The 21,271-nt window shown below is 39.5% G+C and overlaps 1 protein-coding gene across 1 annotated transcript in view; it reads left to right on the forward strand.

Annotated features, from left to right (window-relative positions):
- Positions 1-478: 478 nt before the first annotated feature.
- PHACTR3 (phosphatase and actin regulator 3) overlaps positions 479-21,271 on the forward strand; it is a gene marked incomplete at its 5' end in the record, with an annotated part of 107,090 nt that continues 86,297 nt past the window's right edge. The window contains one exon of the mRNA XM_080627935.1: positions 479-587. Within this exon, the coding sequence (XP_080484061.1) occupies positions 479-587 (109 nt within the window). The remainder of the gene's footprint in view (positions 588-21,271) is intronic.

The raw sequence follows: 21,271 nt of genomic DNA on the forward strand, positions 1-21,271 counted from the left end.
GTGCAGTGCAGGTGCAGCGTCCGCCCCCCCGTGACGTCACACGGCCGCTCGCGAGGCACCATGGGAGAATCCCAATGTTTTCCGACGGATGCGCTCAGCAGTGTCGCGGCTTGAGGCGACTCCGGGAGCGACGCTCGGGGCGAGGAGGGGGACACGTCCCGGGAGGGGGCGGCTGCGGCGGCGGCTGTGGCGGCGGGGGGCCGGGCCGGTGCTCCGCGCCCCGGCTCTTCCCCACCCCGCCAGGCAGCATGGCCCACCCCCCTGAGGCGCCCGGAGCTGCCCCCTGAGCGCCCGGCGCCGGCGGAGCGCCCCGCCGCAGCCTGCCGACGGTGCAGGGGAAGATGCTGCTGCCGCGGCTGGTCTTGCCCGGCTGACGCCCCGCCGCCGCCGCACCCCCGTCCCCATTGTCCCCCGGCCGCCGCCGGCTCCATGAGCGCTTCCTCCTCCCCCCGCCTCTAAGCTTCCCGCCCTCCACCTCATGGCTGCATCGGAAGAAGGGACCGGCTGCTTTCTCCCGAGAGGCAGGTCTCAGAGTGACCCCAGCATCCTCACCGACCCCGCGGGCCCCGGCGCCGGAGAGCGCTCAGGTATCGGCAACGCCCGGGCGGGGGGCGGGCAGGGGCGCGCCGGGACCATCCTCCGATTAGCAGCGCGGCCAGGCAGGGGACAGGGAGAACGTTTTCCGCAGCGAGTGCCGGAATGATGCAGCGGCTGCGCTCGGAGCGGGGTTGCAGCCGAGTAATTCCCGCTGCTTTGCGATCCCCGCGATCCTCCACCGAGTGAGCGGGCGGGGGGCGCGGCTGGCGCCAGGCGGCGGGGCCTGGCGGAACCCTCCGGTAAGGCTCAGGCGGAGCCGGCTGGTTACTTTCGTGGGGTGCTGGGGGAATAAAGTCTAATGAGGCAGGCGGTTTGCATGAGATCACCATGGAGACACGGGACACAGGGTCGTAATTAAAGGCTTTCTCCGCGCCAGAAGGTAATTGTCACTTCCAAGGAGAAGCGTGAGCTTCTCATAGGGTGTGGGCACAGGGCGAGGTGCAGGGGGGCACAGCCGGAGCGTCGGAGTATAAATAGAATATTGTGATTAGATTTTCTTCAGCAATGGCTAATGGTGTTTTCAGTTTAACTTCACTTTGAGGAATAATCCTAAATGTCTGTTGGGGGTGACTCAGTCTTTTCAGGCTGTCAGAATCCAGAATGCAAGCAATGACCCCTAGAGAAAAAAATAAAAAAAAAGAAACAACTCCATCACTTTGATGTGATGTGACTGCATGGAAAGGCACAACAACAAGCTGGAGGCAAAGGCTAAGAGCCAGTTTACTCTTGGTTTCTCTGGATAGGTGGTCATACAAGAATGGGAAGGTTTCTTTATGAGAACAGGAGTAATCAAACCAGCGTGAGACAATGCAGGGGGTGTTGATTGCTGGTGCCCGTTATGCTGAATTCTAAAGCTAGAAATAGCTCTGGGCTTTGGGTCAGGCACTGTCAGCCTGGAAGAGACAGTCCCTGATTGCAATTTTGGGCTGAACTTCAGTTCCAGCCTTTTTCAGATTACTGAGTGAAATATTTCAGGCTGTTTTCATACACCTGCTATGCTGCTTCCTTCTGAGACCACGAGGGTATTAATATATGTAACTATTTTAAGTTCTATTTATTTGTCTTATCAAGCAATTCTGAGCACCTTGCTCTAGAGTGAAATACAAATTAAATTAAGGCAAACAGTAAATGATTTATCTCTGATGCCCAACTGCTCCGATACCCTAAGTGAAGGGAACAAAGGACTCTTCTAACATGAACTGCTCGACTCACTCCCAAAGGGGCAATCTTGGCTGAAAGAGGAATGTATGTTTCTGCCATTTGATTTCTGGAAGCAGAAGTGACTAACGAAAGGAAGGCATATGCAGTCTCAGGTTTAATTCCTCTATAGTATTTTCTGCTAATTAATTATTTTGGCCTTTGTGAGCTATACAACAAAGAAAGTAGCAACATGTCTGACAGACAAAGATATAAATATTATGATGTGTTTTGTAAGGAGAAAGAACTATCTATACTAAGTAGAATTTTTTCCCCCTGATACAGACTTCATCAGATAAGTGTCCCATTGCATGGCAAAAGCTATACTAATAAGCAAGAAAAGATTTTTTTGATGGTATTGTGTCAAACATACAATATGTGGAGAGAAACAAAAGGTGATGGGTTTCATCCAGGTGGGTATAGATAGTAGCAGAGTTAGCAAATTTGGTAAGCTTTTCAGGTCTTAAATTTGCTCATCAAATAGTATTGAACATTCATATGCTTCAAAATTATAATAAAGTGAACATAAATGACTTAATTTAAATAATATTTTACCCTACAGTGCTGTAAGTAACCACTTATTGTGAGCAATTTCACACAATTGGCTTTTCAAAAACCTGAAATACATTTTATACTACTGTAAGAATTATGTACACTAGAAGACATAATTGTAATTTATCTTATTGTGGAAAATAATTTTATCATTATAATACCAACATAGCCATCTATGGACTCTAGTCGAAAGTCTTAGAAGTGCTAAATGACACATAGTGAGTTTGTGTTTACATCCCGACCCTGCTCACAGACAAACCATGTAGAGAAGGAAGCTGGGACATTCAGGATTCTTTGTTAATTTAAAAACTGAATTAATTTTCATCAAGATTTAAGTCACACATTGAAATTGTACAGACAAAACCAAATCAAAACAAAACAAAACCAAACCAATAACAAAAAATGGATGTAACTGAAGGATCCCTACAAAAACATTCCTACTTTTACATGGCATTTGAATGGTACTACATTCCTACTGGAAATGCATTCCCATTTTGCAACATTTTCCAGAATGCATGATGTGGTCAAGGATTATTTTGTATCAATTCATTTGCCTGTGTCTGTTTAGAGGAAAGTAGGTAGAAGATGTGGTAATAGATGAAGCCAGCCTATATTCTAAAGATTTTTCTGGTGTTTCTGTGGGCTTGTTTAAAGACATAATTCATATTTCTTTTCTTGACCTATACAGTTAGAGTTTTTTAGCCCAGCTTTATCCAGGATATGTCAGTGGCATAGCTGAGAATGTAGAGGTGCCAGCATGTAGCTTTTCCTGTACTTGGCTAAGAAAATTCTTCAATGCAATGCTTCATTTTCCTTTCTCTCTTGAACCGCAGCTGAATGTACATTGACTGTGCACAGCATGGTGACAAGCCTTGCTGGCTGTCCTGTACAAGTTCACAACCTTCTATGACTGGACTGTATTACCTCTTTTTACCTGGCACTGAGTAATGTAAACAGATTCAAGGAATTTAGGATGACCAGACTGCAGATAGCAAGTATTCACCTTCACATTGCTTCATCTGCAATTTTTTTTTTTTTTGATGAACTATTGCTTGATGTCAAATGTCAAAGGGAGTTTCCCATGTGAGAATAAAGCTGAAGTTTGTTTGGGGGGTAGTGGTGGTGTTATTAGTTTGGGATCTTGTTGGGGTTTTTTGTTGCTTTTTGTTTGTTTGTTTTAAGGGGACTCGCTCTCCTTCACGGAAGCAAGAGCACAGAATAACTAAGTAACAAGCTGGTTCAGGTAGTCTTAGATGCTGATTTTTGAGAAGTTCTGAACACTCACAACCCTGACTGATGCCAGCAGAAGCTGCAATTACTCCTTGAACAATAAGGGTTTCATGATAAAGCTTCTTATCAGTGTGCTGTTCTTCACAGAGCATTCACTGTAGAAATAAAAAGCTATTTTTGTTTATTAAATTCAAAGTTATTTTATAACCTTGATTTCCTAGAACAGATGTAATCTTTACAGACTTCAGTAAACTTTATAACATCTAAACAACTTTAAAAATTAATACATAGCCATTATGGTCTTATTAAATATTCCTGTAGTAAAAAAGATAAGCATGGTGTTTGGTAACCTAGACTAGAGAGTTAATAGCTATTTATTCAAAAACAGAGGTACAAATTCAGTGATTTAGATCCTTCACATGCAACTTTAATTAAACAGCAGCTCCTCACAGTGATCAATTGAGATGTCACAGTCATGGTCTGCGAAGAAAATATGGACTTCAGTTACCTGTGCAAGCTCTACTGACAGATAATTCCCTCCAGCATTTAAATGGTGCATATAGTTCTTATTGGTAGAGAATACTGGAAATAGCAGAAGAAAGATAAGAAAGAGTGAATGTTTATTTGTTTTAATTGAATTGCTTCTCTTCTCCTTTAAGACAAAACGGTGCATTTCAGCCTGTGACTTAAGTGAACTATTTTCTGGCCACTGAGCAATAGTTTATGACAATCACTGTCCAGTGAATGCTGGACTTCATATTCCAGTCTTTATTGGAGCACACTGTCATGCTGAGTGAGCAAGCATTAAGAAGGAATATGTCCTAAATTTGAGAAGCACACATCAAAATACTTAGGTATTGCTTAACTATAGACTGTCTCTAGACTGCTCTTGTTAGAGTGAATTTTGTTTTTCTTATTGCACCATGACTTAATGCCAGCTTCAAAGAAGCATCACAATTAACACAGCTTTCATTTGGAAATACCCAGAGGAAAGGGCTTTAAAACCAGTAGCATCCTTCCCTGGTGCCATTAAGATGTCTGTTCAAAGTCCCGTTGTTTCCACTGAGTTTGGGAGAAAGCCAGAATATGAAGTTTTATCAGATTGTGTGTATAAAGATGCAGCCTAATTAATTGTAGATCTGGGGTTAGCTCTGAGCTGAAGAACTAGTCTAGAAAATATCTTATTGTGCCATAACATCAAGGGTAATTTTTGACTCAGTTAAAGAAGTTTAAAAATGATAAAATACTAGTTAAGTTCTAATTTAAAAAATTAAAAGGTTGTGGAAGATTATTTGGATAGTAAAAGACAGCAATCACTTAAGAAAGCATAATGCAAAGAGGGATTTCATTCATTCCAGTGATCACAGTGTTTTCCTTTTCCCTTTTTCTTTCCCCTCCTCCATCTTCCCAGGTAAGGATCAAGAAAGAAAAGAGAGCACTGGAACAGGTTGCCCAGGGGGGTTGTGGAGTCTCCTACGTTGGAGATATTCAAGGCCCGGCTGGACAAGTTCCTGTGTGATGTATTCTAGGTTACCCTGCTCTTGCAGGGGGGTTGGACTAGATGATCTTTTGAGGTCCCTTCCAACCCTTGGGATTCTGTGATTCTGTGAGAGTCTAAAGAGGGCATGTGTATGAAATTCAGAACAGATTTCAGTATCACAATCTATTTGAGAGACAGTTGCAGGAAGCCAAAATATTGCTCTTGTTATATGCCAGTCACAGGGCATAGAAAAGATTGACAAGCGCATTTGATTTGCAGTCATAGAAGACAGGGCTCCACAGACTGAAGAAGAGCACACCATGTCAAAACTCAGTATTACTTTAGGAGATATAGACAGCCATGACAATGTGTGAAAATGTCACACCACACCCTCCCGCCACTCCCCCCCTTAATTTTGGGATGGATGGATTAAATCCATTTTAATTTGTAGAGGTATACATTGGTGCCATCCCGGTTTGCTCTTTATGCTGCTACTTTTCCTCCCTGGCACAATGCAGTTAAAGAATAATTTTTCAGGATAGGGGTTACTGAGTTCTTCAGCAGACCTTGCCAGTGGTCCTTCCCCTCCAGTGTAGGATCTGTACCAAGGCAAGGAGCTGTTGTGGTGCATGCAGTATTGTTAGATGTTGTTAACAGCTATATTAACATAATTTCTTGTCATTCTCATTAGAGAAGATTGATGAAGGGGTTTCTCAGCCTCTACACTGTTTGCTGCAGTGTGCTTCCAGATCTGACAAGTTATAGCTACTTCAGAATAGTTCCGGAGATGTACAACTATGTTGCTACCAAATACTAATTCCCTTTTTATTTCTATTGATACCACTTCTAATCAGCAGCACTGTGCACTGAATTAACTCGAGAAGAGAACAACTGAATAAATCTTAAAGCTCCTTCATCACTGCTTCTAGTTATCATAATTCACAAGTTTTGTAGCAGGAAGCATTCTTGTAAGTATTCTTCTAGGATGCTAAGGAGAGAGTTGAAGTGTTTTGTTCCTTTTACACTGCTCTTCTCTGGGCTGAAGGATGACCTGTAACACAGCAAAGCCTTAATATAAGAACGGAATCTATCAGTAATGCCTGGAGAATGTTGTAATGCAATAAACCATCAAGTTTAGGAATACTCTATGCTAGGGCTTTTTCTATTTTTCCTTTTCCTTCTATTCTAAAGGAAATTGAGAGCAGAGTGTGCGCCAGGCCAGAAGATGATGTTGATGCTCTGCCTGTCAGCTGGCTGCTGCTGTCATCCTTTTGCAGTCACTTAGATTACTGCAACTTAAACCAGGGACTTGTAGGCTTTTATCTGTGATGTCTTTAGTCATTGCACAGATTTTCAGATGTGACACTAACACTCGAGCCAGGCCACCCCTATTAAATGTTCCTTTTTTTTTAACACCAGAAAGATTCTGGTTTCCATTTCCTTTTCCTGTATCAACCAGTCTGTTCTGTTAACAGAGATGGTTTAGCCTACATCCTATATCTTCTGAAGCAAGAAGTGTACCAGGTCTCTACATCTTTTCCCATCACTCTTAACTTATGACTAAAATAAAATAAGCTGATCAATGCTTTTGCTCCAGTTTATGACCTAATCCTATGTTTCATGTATATAGAGCTTTGAGATATTTGAAATTCTCTCACTCAAAGTCAGAACGTTTCTGTTCAGATCTATGCAAAGGCCTCCAGCTGAAAATTGCAGTTCCACACATAATGGGGAGTATATTAAGGAATGCTCAAAAGAGACAAGAAATATGCAGGGTATTAGTTTACTTAATGTCCCATTTCCTTTTACATTGAAATCCAAATTTCAGTCCTATAAGGGTCCCCAAAACCTTTATTATTTGTGGGAATGTAGAGCTTATGCTGGTTGCCTGGGTATTGTACTTACTGAAACTCTACTTAGTGTATTTTGGGGGATTCAAGAGAGAGCTTGGTGAGGTTCTGCTTCAATGCTACTCTTACAGCTGTTAAATGAAATCAGTTCATAAGTATGCTACTCATGTTGAGGGTTGGTTTTAGACTTTTCCAAGGTTTGACTGTTCCCAGTGTTTGGAGGTTTATATTTAGCTAAATATTAGAGTTCTGTAAATGAAATAGAGACCTTTAATGGGGAGGAAAAAAGGTGTTTTATAGTTCTGTTTTCTCCTAAATCCCAAGTTGGCATGTACTTCAAATGATGCTGAAAAGACATTTAAACCATTTAAACCTTTTTATCCAAGAAGTGGAAATACTGATGACAGACCACCATAACCTAGGCTGGATTTATGAGAGTGAGGTCATCATATGGGAAATAACTGGTGGTGTTTTATGAAATTTTTTTGTACCTATAGTTACTTCTGCATCCTTGAGTAATAACTGAAGGTCCTCTTTCCCTCTTAAGCTTTACAATCATCGCCTTCTGAGCAGAAAGTTTGATCAGAATCTCACTTTGAAATGCAGAAGTTTAACAGAACGTCACACAGAGCAAATGTGTGCTCTGCTCCCATGTCACGAAGACCCAACACACTGCGACTGATATTCCAGACACTTGCTGATTCTCTTATTCTCAGTGCTACTAGCAAAACCCCTGGGACATGTAAAAGGGTTGGGTCTAAACTTGAGTATCAGAGTCAGAGTAGGTAGGTAGTCTATCACATGTCAGTGAAAAGCTTTTTCACGAGTTATCTGATTTAATAGTTTCTATTATCCCTTGTTGAATCAGAATTATTAGTTCTAGAATGTCTTAAACATTATATCCCTCCTAGTCCCTGGGAATCCTTTCTCATGCACCAGAGGGAACCTTGTTACGTGCACACAAGTTCTTTTGTCACACTTACGTTTGGTTGCAGCAACTGTACTCTGGCATTAAAAGCAGCAGGGATGACATTGCACACTGTGCAAAACATGCAGGATTGGTTTTTTAATTTTTATATTGATATCTAAAAAATGCTTTTGCATCTTACTGAAGAAATTTTCAGGTCTTAAGTATACAACCATCAAAGCAAGCTGTATAAGTGAAAAAGGGCTTTTTTCAGAGCTGCAGTGTCTTGTACATCACACAGAACTATTACTGATCTCTTGTATATGCTCTAAAAGGGTTTCTATTTTCATCCTTAACTCTTCAGATGTTTCCATGCATCATAAAAAAAACTATCACAGACCACAAAAAAGATTCAGGCTCACATTCTCCAAAAGCACAGAAAACAATGAAAACCCCCAAGTGTTTCCTTATATTTTACATGTGGGGAACTGAGCTTTAATTAACTGCCTTTGCTGGGTTTTTATAGTAAGCCAGTGGCACCACTGGAAGTTGACTCTGGATTTTGTAAGGCTCAGGCCCATACCTTAACCACAGAAATCATCCATAGCAGTACTGTTGTGGTAAATGGTGCTTATGTATCTACGTGTTTCAGCCTACAGTCAACTTATGGGAAAAATTGGAAGGGATAAGAAAAAATATTTTGTGTGGAAAAGGAAATCTGTTCTCCTTGTAAGGTTAGAGACCTCAGATTTATTTAGTTATTTATTTAAATGTAGCTGCAGTTTCTTGTGCTATGGCTTCCAGGGTTTCATATTACTAATAATGGGGAAAACAGTTGAGGCAAGTACATCTTGGAAATTTGGTGAATTAAAGAAAAAAAATAAATCTGAAACTCTGCTTTTTGGATAATGTTAGACTGGGACAGTTTATTCAAAATCATAGGTGAGTCTGGTTTCTTGCTTGGAGATTTAGGACAAGAATTTATATTTGTTAAGTCTTCAGAAATTCAGTCTTTGAGCTGAATATTGTTTCACCTAATAGGAAAAAAGGGGAAACCACAGTCTTTTTGATAGAAGATGAACAAGGATTTCTAATTACCTTTTAGTACTTCTCTTCTGCTTTGCAATTAATTTACCATTTCATGACCTTTTCTGATATGAAATAGAGGTAGTCGGGAACTTGACAGAGAAAAGTTAGATCACAAAATACGTATTTGTTCACACTTTTCCACCCACCCTTGGGCAGGTATATCTGCACCAGCTTCAGTAAGGACAGAATTTAAACTAAAAAATGGAAAAAGAGCAGTAACAAGCATCCCTCTCCAAAGTTAGGCAGAATGGGCACTTGCACAGAGTGGAAAGGGTTCGGCTAATCTACAGAGTCCTGAATCCCTGTCTTATCTTTCTCTCTTTAATATTACAAGCTTTATTTTAAAACAAAAGTAAACTCCAAATCTGACTGCATACATTGAGTACAAGTACTCAGACTTAATGTGCACATATAATAATCTCTGCACTTGATGAGTTGCTTCTCTGTGCAAATAAGATAAACTCATATGGCTGTCAAATACTAAAAAACTTCACACTTTGGCTAGGAATGAAGATGGTTTAAGATGATTCAGTCAGTTAATGTTTGTGCCACACTGAAAATGGGAGCCTCACAATGCTTGGAGCCACATTAATCTAGAAATGGAACTGTTATTTGAATAAACAGTGAATAGTTAAGTAACAGTATTAACCTTTCACAATCTTTGGGTTTGGAACTGCCCAATTCATGCTGTAATGGATAATAGGGCTAACCTCTTCATTTATAACATTATGGCATTTTCTAGCCAAATTTGTGGCTTGGTATTTTTAAAATGTAATACATAGCATTAATTACCCTGGCTTCTCTAAGTAGGTCAGATCTATAAATACCAAAGAGTAAGTAAAGCTAAATATGATGCCTTCACTTTCCTTCGCAATGTAGCTGGATTTTTTATGCTAACACAATGGATTCTCCGTGCCCACTAAATAAAATGCCTTTTTTTTTTTTGAAATTCAAGTTGATTTATGGTCTAACGTATACACAGTTGATACATGCCCTTGAGAGAACGTCATATAACTACTCGACACAGGTCAACGGCTTCATGCTCGGATCTGAATGAATATTTCAGTAACATGATCATAATCAAAGGATATCTTATCTTGTGTTCCGTAGTACAGTAATATCCTGTAATCACACATGGTTCATGCATGCAGACCTGTGATTATAGCTAAAGAAAGGCAGGTCCCTCTGCATAAAGTACTTCATGATTGCATATAATGAAGGGACAGTTAATGTGTTAACTTCATTATTATATATTTTTATATATATAATATAAATTCATATAATATAGAAAATATTATATTATAGTTATATATTATATTATTTAATATCATTTATATTATTATATTATATCTGTACAATATATATAAAATATATCAATAATATATATTTTTATATGTATAAAATATATTTTTTTTCTTAACATCAGACTGTTCTGTTGCTGCATAACCAGCAGCTGGACATAAATCACTGCATCACATCAAGCCAGTGAAGCCTTCAACCCTTTCTGAAGGCTGCTGCATCCCTCAGGCCATGCAGTCTTCCCTATGCCTGGCCCATATTGAGCCGCTGGGAATGTCTGTCACATTTCATTCAGTTGCCCACAGAAGTCAGCACCTCACCTCTTAACTAAATACCATGCACCCAGATTTGTTTTGTTTTTTTTTTTTTTTTTTTATCCTGTAAGAACAAAGAAATGCTCTATTGGATCAGAACTGTGGTCATTCCAGTCTAGGACGGTGTTCTTCACAGGGGCAGTAGAAGATACTATTTAGGGAGAGCATCCTTGCTCAGCCTTGAAGCTTGAGACAGGCTGGAAGTAAAGCTGAGGGTGACTGAATGAACACATGGGAACTCCAAATGAAGTACTGAGGATCAGTCTTCTGTGTGTGACGGCAAATAACACACGGAAGTGTTGATACTTTGAGCAAGTTGCTCAGCATCTAGAACCAGCCCTGCTTTCTTGGGAGACTCAGAGAAACAGTACGAAAAATCAGTCTCTAAGAGAGTTTCTTGGCTCCTGCAAGTACTTTTTTATTCTTTCATCATGAATGATATGAATCTGAGTGGCATATTTAGATAGAGCTACCATTCTCAACAGATAGGTTAACTCCTATTCTATGTAAGAATTAGACATTCTTCCCTATTTCCAAGTCTTGCTGTGTAAAAGATGTGATGAGATTGCTTTGTAAGTAACTGTCTAAGCCAGAATACCTCAGCCTTCAGAATTAAAATGCTTTCAGTTGTGTATGATGGGCAGAGTGGGGAAGATGACGGCAAGTTTAAGACTGGAGCCTGGGAAGTTTTCAAAACAATGCTCAGTGTTGCAGCATTATTACAGTTGGATTTGAGAAATGCAGTGAGGAAACAGGGAAAGGAAGTAGCTAAAAGATTTCTTCTCAACCAGCATACTTTCTGGGCAGCTAAATAATGGCCACTGCTGATCATCCACCTGAGGGATCACTGAATTACTGTAAGCAATTGCAATGACTTGTTCCGTGCATTTTGAATGGGCATGGTAGAGTGATATGGCTGGACTGAGAACCTCAAATCTGGACCATCCCAAATTGTTTCAGCAGCAGAAGGAAAATGACAGTACAAGAGAAAACCCCACTCACTCAACAGTGTGCCAGTCACCTCCAATGATACCAGAAGTCCTGGAGAACATGCTATTTTACTGTAAACTCCTGATGCTAATTCAAAAGTGAATGATACAAAATAATTACATCCTAACTAACCCCACGATTCTACTAGATTTTTAATGGGAGCAGGTATCAACCCTCGCCTGAGGCTAGTTTACTTGAACCTTTGCAGTAGTGGTTAACTTAACAGATGACATGATCAGATGAGTATTTTCTTAAGGCAAACATAGGGTATGTGAACGACAGCTGTCAAGAGAGATAGCAAATAAACTTCATAGTGTTATGGTGTACATTTTCTGCTGAAATTCAATCAGAAGAATAAACTGAAAGGAAGCCAAGTAACAAGGATTATTTTAACAAGTACAAAGAAGTGTCCTACAAAATCTGGAATGTTGTGCATGAATGGAAACCTGTTAAGAAGGGGCCCTAACTTGTAATAGAAATGTATCCTGTATCTCACTTCTTTAGTCCAATAAAGTATCTTTGAAGGCAACACAGTCTGATCTGGAAAACTGTCTTTCCTCTTATCTCATGGAGTTAGTGCTTTCTTACATTTTCTTGGTCTCTTGTGAAAAAGTAGAGCTTGTTGCTTGTTTTTTTATACTTTTCAGTTTGTTTTCTCTATACTTTTTTTTCACTTTTCTGCCATCTGAGTTCATTCTGTTGCTAGCACTTTTTTTCTGCCTTAGCAAATGCAGGAGCCCCCTGCTCCAGATGCCTTTCTTCTGAATTATTCTTCTGGAAACAGAACGGTTGTTACTACTGTAACACCAGAGAAGCCAGCAAAGTCTGCCATCCTATATTCTAGCATTTTCAATCCTCAATTTGATCTTGGTCTGTCAAAAATCTCATTTATGATGCATGACAAGATTGGATCCTCTGTTGTCTAATGAAGAGTAAGTCTCACTGAAAACTATTCCCTTAGGGCATGTACAATGACTCTCCTGTGTGGATGCTTTGCTGTGTAAGCAAAACTGACCTCACACTGAGGCTTTTCCTACAGGTAATACTCAATTGGGTCACTTTTTTCAGGAACTATATGTATATCCTTTGTTGAAATTTGCCAGTAAGCTCCAAAATTACTGTGGGCAACATGAGATGAAAAGTGGTTAAATTACCCTTGTTTCTGAAAGAAGAACCTGGGAGTGAAAAGTAGAAGAAGCTGTTTTCAGTAACCTGTGGTTCCATTTATATTTTCTTTCCTCTTGCTCTCATAACACTACTTCTAGGCTGTGTTTAGGATTTATTCCAACACATCAAACATCCCTGTTTCTACCAACCTCTTTGAAAAACCTGCACTATGACCCGGGGCATTACTCATCTATCTTATTTGGGAGAGAAGCTCTCATGTGGCCTGCACCTGCAGAAAATTCATTCCACTTCCCATCCTGGAATTTAGTATTTATCCATTCCTCTATTTCTTTTGCCTGTTGAGCATTGTAGTAACTTACTAAAAAAATCTACCCCAAACTAAAAAGCCCCAAACTCCCTGAACACCACCACCCTCAAGCCAAATAAATAGCACACTACCAAGAGGTTATGCATTTTGAGATCATGGTTTGTTTGGCTGCTCTAATGAAGTGATTTTAAAAGGGTTAAGTTACTGAATATTCTCTTAGCTGCTTAAACATCATGCAGATAGCAGCATAGAAATATACCCTGAATTTTTGAACAGGTATGCAGGGAATGATGTTTTCACTCGATCCAAAAGGACAGGATCTCTCAGAAGGTGAATACACTTTTATATATATATTCCTCCCCCCCCCCCTTTTTTTTTAACTCATCCTATGAACAGAAATGGAAGGCTACTTGTGGTGCATTTAACTGATTAGTTCTTAACCCAAATTCCCCTTCTACCCTCCCTCAAGAAATTCCCCTGCAGTTTGCCATTACAGCATTGCAGAAATCTTTTTTAGACCTTGGTAGCTGCTATAAGATTGTCTGAGAACAAAACTACTTTTGAACACATTGATCTAACTGTATGTATCCAAGTCAAAAAGAAGCAGAAGTAGATACCCCAGATCTTCCAAACTGACTTTCATTTATGTTGTTTCTTGAAGAAAGAGGACAGCCTCAGGTATTGCATCATGGTTTCTCAGAAATACTAATTCTTAAACACCAGAAAACTCTTTTTTCCTGCTTTATGTTAAGAAGCTGATTTTTAGCCTGATATGTCTGTTAAAATGAAATCACACAGACTTGGAAATGCCTTTTCTGACAGGAAGAGTCAAGCTGAAGCATATCAGAGCCAAAGGGAATGCATGCAGTTTAGGGATTTTGTTGTTGTTATAGATCATAATATTCACATAATACAAGAGAGATTATGGAAATACGGCACAGTCTTATTTTGTCTGACACCGTAAAGAAAGAAAGACTTAAAGGATTAGTCTTGGTAACCTAGCTGTTCCTTTGCAATGTATTGTGATATAATAAGAAATAATGCAGTGCATATCCTGAACATGAAAGAGAGCCTCTGGTCAGAATCTTGTTAATGCCAGAAATGATTTAAGGCCAGCTAACAGTCTCAGTTTTCTGTCCCAGAAATGACAAGATGTGACACCTCTTATTCCAATGCTACATAAGAGAATATTATGCATATGATTAAAGTAACATTCAACATGACTAATTCTTCAAGGTTCACTTCTCTTCATTGTTAGAAACCTGAGGACGGCGCAAGAAAGCAGGGTTAGGTTTGAGATAGAAGCTGCTACTTTGACAGGGAATGAAACTACTTTCTTTCCCGATGTTGAGAGGGATGGGCTAAGGAGGGAGGTGAACTGTTTTTCACTCAAGTATGCTAAGCACCTAATTTACACATTCATTGGGCACAAAGCTTCACTCACTGTGCTGACAAATCACCATAATGAAACATTTGCACACCCACACACATTTATACACATGCTGTTGCTCAGCTTGCACCTGCAATGGTGGTGAATAGATGTGTAATTGCATACGTAAGTTGTTGAAAGAACAGCTACTAGGCAAGGTCTATATAGCTATAGTAAGTGGTAGGTTTTTTTCTCCACATTGCTGTGGTTGGCAACTTTTTGGAAGCTGTTTTACCTCATAAATTCTGCTTTTACATTCTGCAACTCTCAAAGGCTTTTCCAAGGAGCCTGTATCAGCCCTCCTGGTGTTGGTATTGACTCGTGAAAATTTTGGGTAACTTGGTTTGTTTCCATGGGCTTGTTTGTGCCTCTTGCAATGTCAGAGAGCTGTGAATCTCTGATAAGCAAGGGCAAGTGCTAGAGGGCTCAATTTCAAGCATGCTCAGATCTCACAGATTAAGTAAATTGTGTAGAAGATGTCAAAAAGTGGTACTAGAATATTCCCGTAACAGTAACAAATAGTACATACTGAAATCTGCAAAGTTTGTTTTGTGTGTGTCGCTAATGGCAGTACTGTATTTCCGGGCTTATAGCTTCCAAGTCAGATCTTCGAGTGACTTGATACCACAAATCAGTCATTCCACATTCAGAGGGGCTGCTAAAATGCTGAAGTCGTATCACATCATGAAACATCCAAGTCATGTTCCAAACTTTAAAATCGTGACTGTTATTGTGAAATTCTTAATTCTACCATCTCAAAATCATGTTTTTATTCCCTCATTTCCCACATAGTCTATGTCTGTGCCCAAAGCAAAGTCATTGATAACTTGGAGGTTTTGTATTCTCCAGAAATAGCACTGAGATTCTTTTGTAGGCATTTTACCATTGCAACAAGCCTGACTGACCCAGTGCTCCCGCTCTCATCTTGTCATTTTGATAGCTTTCAGAAGGTATGACTTCAAAGCAACTGCTCCAAAATAGTATGTCTGGAGTGGTTTTAAGTAGCTGCTTTATTTCATTGTTGTTCTGTCAATAACACACTCTGCTTCGAGATGTGAAGAAGGCTCCATCTATTCCACTGCCATCTAAGCCTACTTGAGCTGACAACCTTGTTATTTAGGATTACTTCTCATAACAGATGGGTTATTTACAGTGATTGTTTCCCAAAGATGTACATAGTATCATTTTCATAAATTGTTGGCAGCGTTGGGATCCCAGCTATCACGGTATATTTGTTTAGTCTTATGCATTTATCTGCAAATAGGGAAATTCAAAGTAGCTCCAACATCAAATTCCAATAACAGTGATGTTTGAATAGTAATTATATTCTTCTTTTTAGAGTTTTGCCTGAAATATAACAGTTCTAATATATGTTTTTAATGGGCATTTCATGTCTATGTTTGATATGACTGTCCATCAGTTTGTTTGACTGAGGATAACAGAAACTCACAGTAGCACATCTAAACCAGTGCATCACTGCAAAACTATTTCCACTATTTGAATGCATGGACACTAAATTGTGATCCTTTTTCAGGTGCTATCATATAAACTATATACACTGAAAACTGATTCGATGTGTAGAATCACTGTTTAACTGTAGTATCTCCTAAAAAGGTTATTTTATATAAATGAAAATAATAGCATAATTGCATTCTGGATCATCTCTCCTCTCGTAATTGCAGTCTACATGTAGTCCAGAGCCTGACGGGAGGGGAAGGGGCTTGGGATTTTGTTGGTGAAGCTCTAGGATAAGGAAGGGAAGCCATCAGGTTTTATTCACTTTTCAGTTTTTACTGTTGTTGCTGGAAAAAATAATAATGACAGCCTTTACTGTTGGGGGAGGTGGGAAAAGGAGGGGTAAGGAGGTGATGGGAGCTGTCACCTGTTTACCTTTATATTTTCATGTGTTTTCCTGTCAACATATTAGCTGGAAAGCACAACCCAAACGGTCATCTGGATTTACCACACTTCCTTTCTTTGTATTTCATGTCATTCTAAATCCATCAAGCCTGCAGTCACATCCTCGAACTAGCTCTGATGAGCTTAGGGGAGGCCAGCTCAGAGCACCAGCCTTAGCCCTAATATCCATATCTGAGAGGTTGCTCACCCTTCAGCTATATTTAGGAATGAATTTCAGCTGATGAAGTACTACTATAAGAGCTGTTTCTCTAACAAAATTTAGAATGCAGAGCCAAGGCTGAAGCTATTTGGCTATCATAAGAGATGAGAGCAAAGCATTTAGATTCAAGCAGATATGGCTGTGGAACAGTGTTGTAGAAGTGCTTGGGCAAATCTGGCCTGACAGTCCTTGAGAAATATTACATAACCATCCTCATTTTCCAATTTTTACCACCAAAAATTACATTTACAGTTTTAACACCCATTCTATTTCCAGAATATTCTTAGCCTAACCTCCCTGAAAAAGACTCAGTAAACCCAAGCCCAACTAAAGTTTGGACCCTTACAACGGAGGAATCAGGCAGTTATGTCTGTAAGTAATATAGTTATTACTAATGCTTTTATGCAGAAAGTGCTCAGATACTCAGAACACAGACAGCATTAAAAAAAAAATAGTAAAAATAAATGTAAGCCTTAACAGAACACTCAAGGTTTTAAGGGGCCCAAATAACCCATCCTGATGATGTGAGTCATCCCTTATGGGAAGGACTGGAAGGACAAATTCAATGAGATTGCATGCGGAATTCTTGTTCTGTAAACAAGAGAACCTCAGTTCTTCTGGGAACACTGCAGTCACTTCAGGAAAAATACAGTTTGCAATTTGTTAGTTCATGATATTCACTTTGTTTACTATACAATGAGAGATTCAATGAAATGGCTTGGGGACTGAAACAGAATTTTTCAGCTATTCATTATTTTGTAGCTGATTTAACCATTCACCTCAAATTGTGATGCAGAGCAAGTAATTGCACATGTTAATGGCAATTACAATAACTACAGGCATAATTAAGTGGTTTGCATATGCACTCATGGGATTTTTGTGCATACAAATGATCTGTACATTTTGACATCTGATTTTACGAATTTTCTTCGTTGTATGTATGTATGTAAAGAACTTGCTTTTCTATGTTGTTGCCATGCCTATTTCATCTTGCACAATATACTATGCTAAACATTCAAAGCATTTAAGCACACAATTACCACTGATAGGTATTTCAACCAAGTGACTATAATTGACTGCTGAACCAGACTAGATGAATGCTAGGTTTTTTTAGATCAAAGACTGATTTTCATGTGTTTGTCTGGTTCTCTGGTAGATCAAAGACTGTCTTATATACTAGAAATATACAAATGTTAGAAACGTGGGTTTGTAACTGGACTTTGAAACAGTCCCTTTATGTATCTTTGGGCCTTTTCTTGAGCATCTGCCTGGGAAGAACCTACTTACTAAAGAGATGATACCACAGAGGCCAGAATTTGGCAGACTGCTTTCTTCCCCTTGGTTTTATGTCATTACTTCAATCTTCCTCTATTTTATTTTATCTTTTTTTTTTCCTTTTTCCTTTTTCCTTTTTTTTTAAGACTAAGTAATACTAATAAATGATTACCCCATCCCTACTCTTTAAGTTCAGTTTTCAGTTTATCAGCAGTCACCTTATTTAATCTTATCACAATGGGTTTAAATGAATTGGTGCAGATAGGTTATTATGTGTTGGTTAAGACAGGGAGGGCTTGTTCTGCGGCTGCATACCTCAGGGGTGTGATCATCCCCTCAGAGGCAGAAGAGAAGAAAGTCTTCTCATTACCATTTACAAAGGGCTAAATTTTAGTCTGATAACACCCAGGCTGCCTGAATGAACCAGAAGCACAGAAGCTGTTATTAAGCCTTATCCACTTTCACTTGCTCCTGGTTTCTCCAAACCTAACTGGTGCCATTTACTTTTCAGAGTAACCCAAGTAAAGTCCTCCAAGAGACCACACCTGAGGTGATGGTTTGTTTGACAGGGTAAGGGTTTTTCTCTGCATATTTCACTTTTGGAAAATTCTAGTGAGATTAGCCTTGAGGTATCTACATAACCCATTTTCCCATGAAATGGAAAAAAAGAAATGGGAAAAAATCCTCTGAATTCAGAAAACCAGGTTACATAGGAGGGCAATCCAGAAAGTTTTAGCTGTATCTGTTGTGTGGTTTGGCAGTCTTATAAAGCAGCTAGACTTTTTTCAGGGAGAAGAATGACTCACTGCAGAAGAGGCAGAGCTAATGATGGTTGAAAAGTTCTAATGATGCCTTTCGTTGTACAAACAAAGTACAAATGTATTATATTCTGCTTTCATTTTATTAATTAGTCATTCATTATCCACTGCACTATCAGTTAAGCCTCTCTGAAGAAATTCTTAGTATTATTCTTTTCCTTTCTATTCATAATAAATACATCAGTCTCTGATTAAATGCCTGAATCATTGAACAGGTTTAGAGGATGCAACATAGTCTGCCTCTTCACAGTGTGACCTAAGGCTCCGATGAGAGAATTAATGAATATTCCAATGGACAGATCAGCTACCCACAGTGTGAATCCTCAGTGGTCTCATCCAAAGTCATAATGGTTATGGTTCAACCTCAAATCAGTGTCCAGGAGTGTCTCAATATACACCCCCCAGGAGTGTCTCAATATGCATGTGTCTTGGAACACACCGAGTCAACTGTGCTAAAATGAAGCAAGTCGTAAAACCCACCAACAATCCATGGTTGCTAAAATCACAAGTTCTTACTTCAAAGCATTTTCAAACAGATAGAACATTGAAATTCTCACAAGCAAGGTACCAAATGGTCGTGTGAGTCTGGGAACACACTCAAATGGTCCAATCTATTCTAATTTGGCTAATTTCTCCTAAAAATTATAATGGTCTCTCCCCATTTAACAAAATTAGGCAACATCTGCACAAAGTGAGGTTTGAATAACTGAGCATATGTTTTGCACACATGCAAATAAACTTAATTAAGAGTTGCACTCAGTCATAGAGTGAACTGACATAAGGTATTGGACCAGAACTGAGCAATGCCATGTGTGCTTGGCTGCTGAACTCATACAATGCACATTTTGAACACCGCAGAGATAATCTAGAAAGTACGAGTTGATAATAGTGTTCAAGAAAACTGTAATGCAATCAAAGGGAATATGCTGATGGAAAGTAAGAAAGTGCAAATATATCAGTCATCGGGAATTATTTGCTCAGCTATAAAGGATATCATTGCATCCAACTAAAACAGTAAGGGCTTTAAAAATAACTTTGAGGCTGCCTATAACCTTAATTAGTAAATACTAATCTTCCTAAATTCATTGCCTTCTCAACTAGTTAAAACCCCCCAAACTTTGGCCTCCTGTTCCCCAGATGACCTGTAATAACCTTCAGATTGCATTTCATTTAGCTGCTGCTGACTTGAAACATGAACAATCTCTATCCTTCACACAAAAAATGCAGAAATAGCTAAAAATGAGAATTGGAGAGAAAGCCTTCCTTCTTTTTATAGTTACAGTTTGAATCGCATGCATGGCAGTAGCTCTAAGGCATTGTAGCTATTAGATAATTTTTAGTTCTACCTATTATGTGAGGTGTTTTAGAAGAATGAAAAACCTACTCAAATATATTTAAAGATAAAAGCAAAACATGAAACACAGCATTTTGAATGTATGCCAGCATCTGCCTCAATGACATTCCTGAGCCAACTGCATTCTAAAACAATCACGCACAGCCTGAATTCACAGCCTGAACCATCACAACAAAACCTGCCAGATTTAATGTATGCAGTTGTTTAATCTCCATTGTAGTCCTGAAGGATGGCAATCATACATCCCGGCCACAGTGCTTCATTTTGTCATTAGTCACCAGCTTTTACCAGTCACAACAGTCTAGTTCAAAGGGTGGCTTTACACTGAAACGGGGAGAGTTGTTGTAGGGGGAAGCCCCTTAGTTACATGCATGGTACTGAACGTACTTGACCACCTGTGATGTGTAATGGCTGGATTTTTATCTGGTGGGAAGTGGCTCTCATCAGTGGAATCAGGGGTTAACTCAAGTGGAGGAATTGGTGTGTTCTCTTTTCTTATCTTTCACTTTCTCCCACATACACCCCCATTATCTTTAAAGTGTTTTAACTGCTTCTGCTGAGCAGAGGAGGAGATGAGAAACAAGGTAGATTGTTGTCAGAATAACTGCCTTATTCTCTGTTTTAATTGAGATAGTAGACCTACGTACCCTTACATTTACGAAAGCAATCTTGAATTGCTGTTGAAGAACCAGCCTCAAAAAGTCGTCCAAATATATATAATGAAACATAAATGAAATGGGGTTCATGAAACCCTCTAGTCTATTGCATTTGCAGAGAGCCATTCATTCTTAGACCACAGTCGTCGGTATTGCGTCCACCTCTGAGCCTGCAAACACTGCAATGCCTGCTGCACTTTCTGTGGAGGTCTGGGGCAATAGGACGTCCTCGTACAAATAAGGCTGTTCAGTACAAACTCCTGAGCAATGGGGAATATCCACATCAGTGACACACTTGCCTAGCTGCTTATTTTCTTTCCATCTACTAGAAGCAAATGTTAACCTAATGAAGAGGTAGAGATGCCTTTTTTTTTTTCTTCTTCCTGATGTGTGTCAGTATTTGAACCACTTGGGCACCTTTTTCTATTCTATTTGTGCTTCCATTTATTTCAAAGGGATTTGGGGGTGCTTAGTGCTTTGGAATGTTTTGAACAGTGCGTAAAAGGAATGTGGAATTCAGACTTTGGTAACCACTCCTGCACAGAGTCCTGTGAAACTCAACAAGAGACAGCCTTAGAAATAACTACTGTATAGTAACATTCTATTAGAAGGACTACTTGTGATCCAATAGGCTACTAAATTTTTCTTGTGTTTTCATGACCTATAGGTATATGGGGCTT

This window comes from Psittacula echo (assembly GCF_963264785.1).
Source record: "Psittacula echo genome assembly, chromosome: 12".
In the NCBI taxonomy this organism is placed as follows: Eukaryota; Metazoa; Chordata; class Aves; order Psittaciformes; family Psittacidae; genus Psittacula; species Psittacula echo.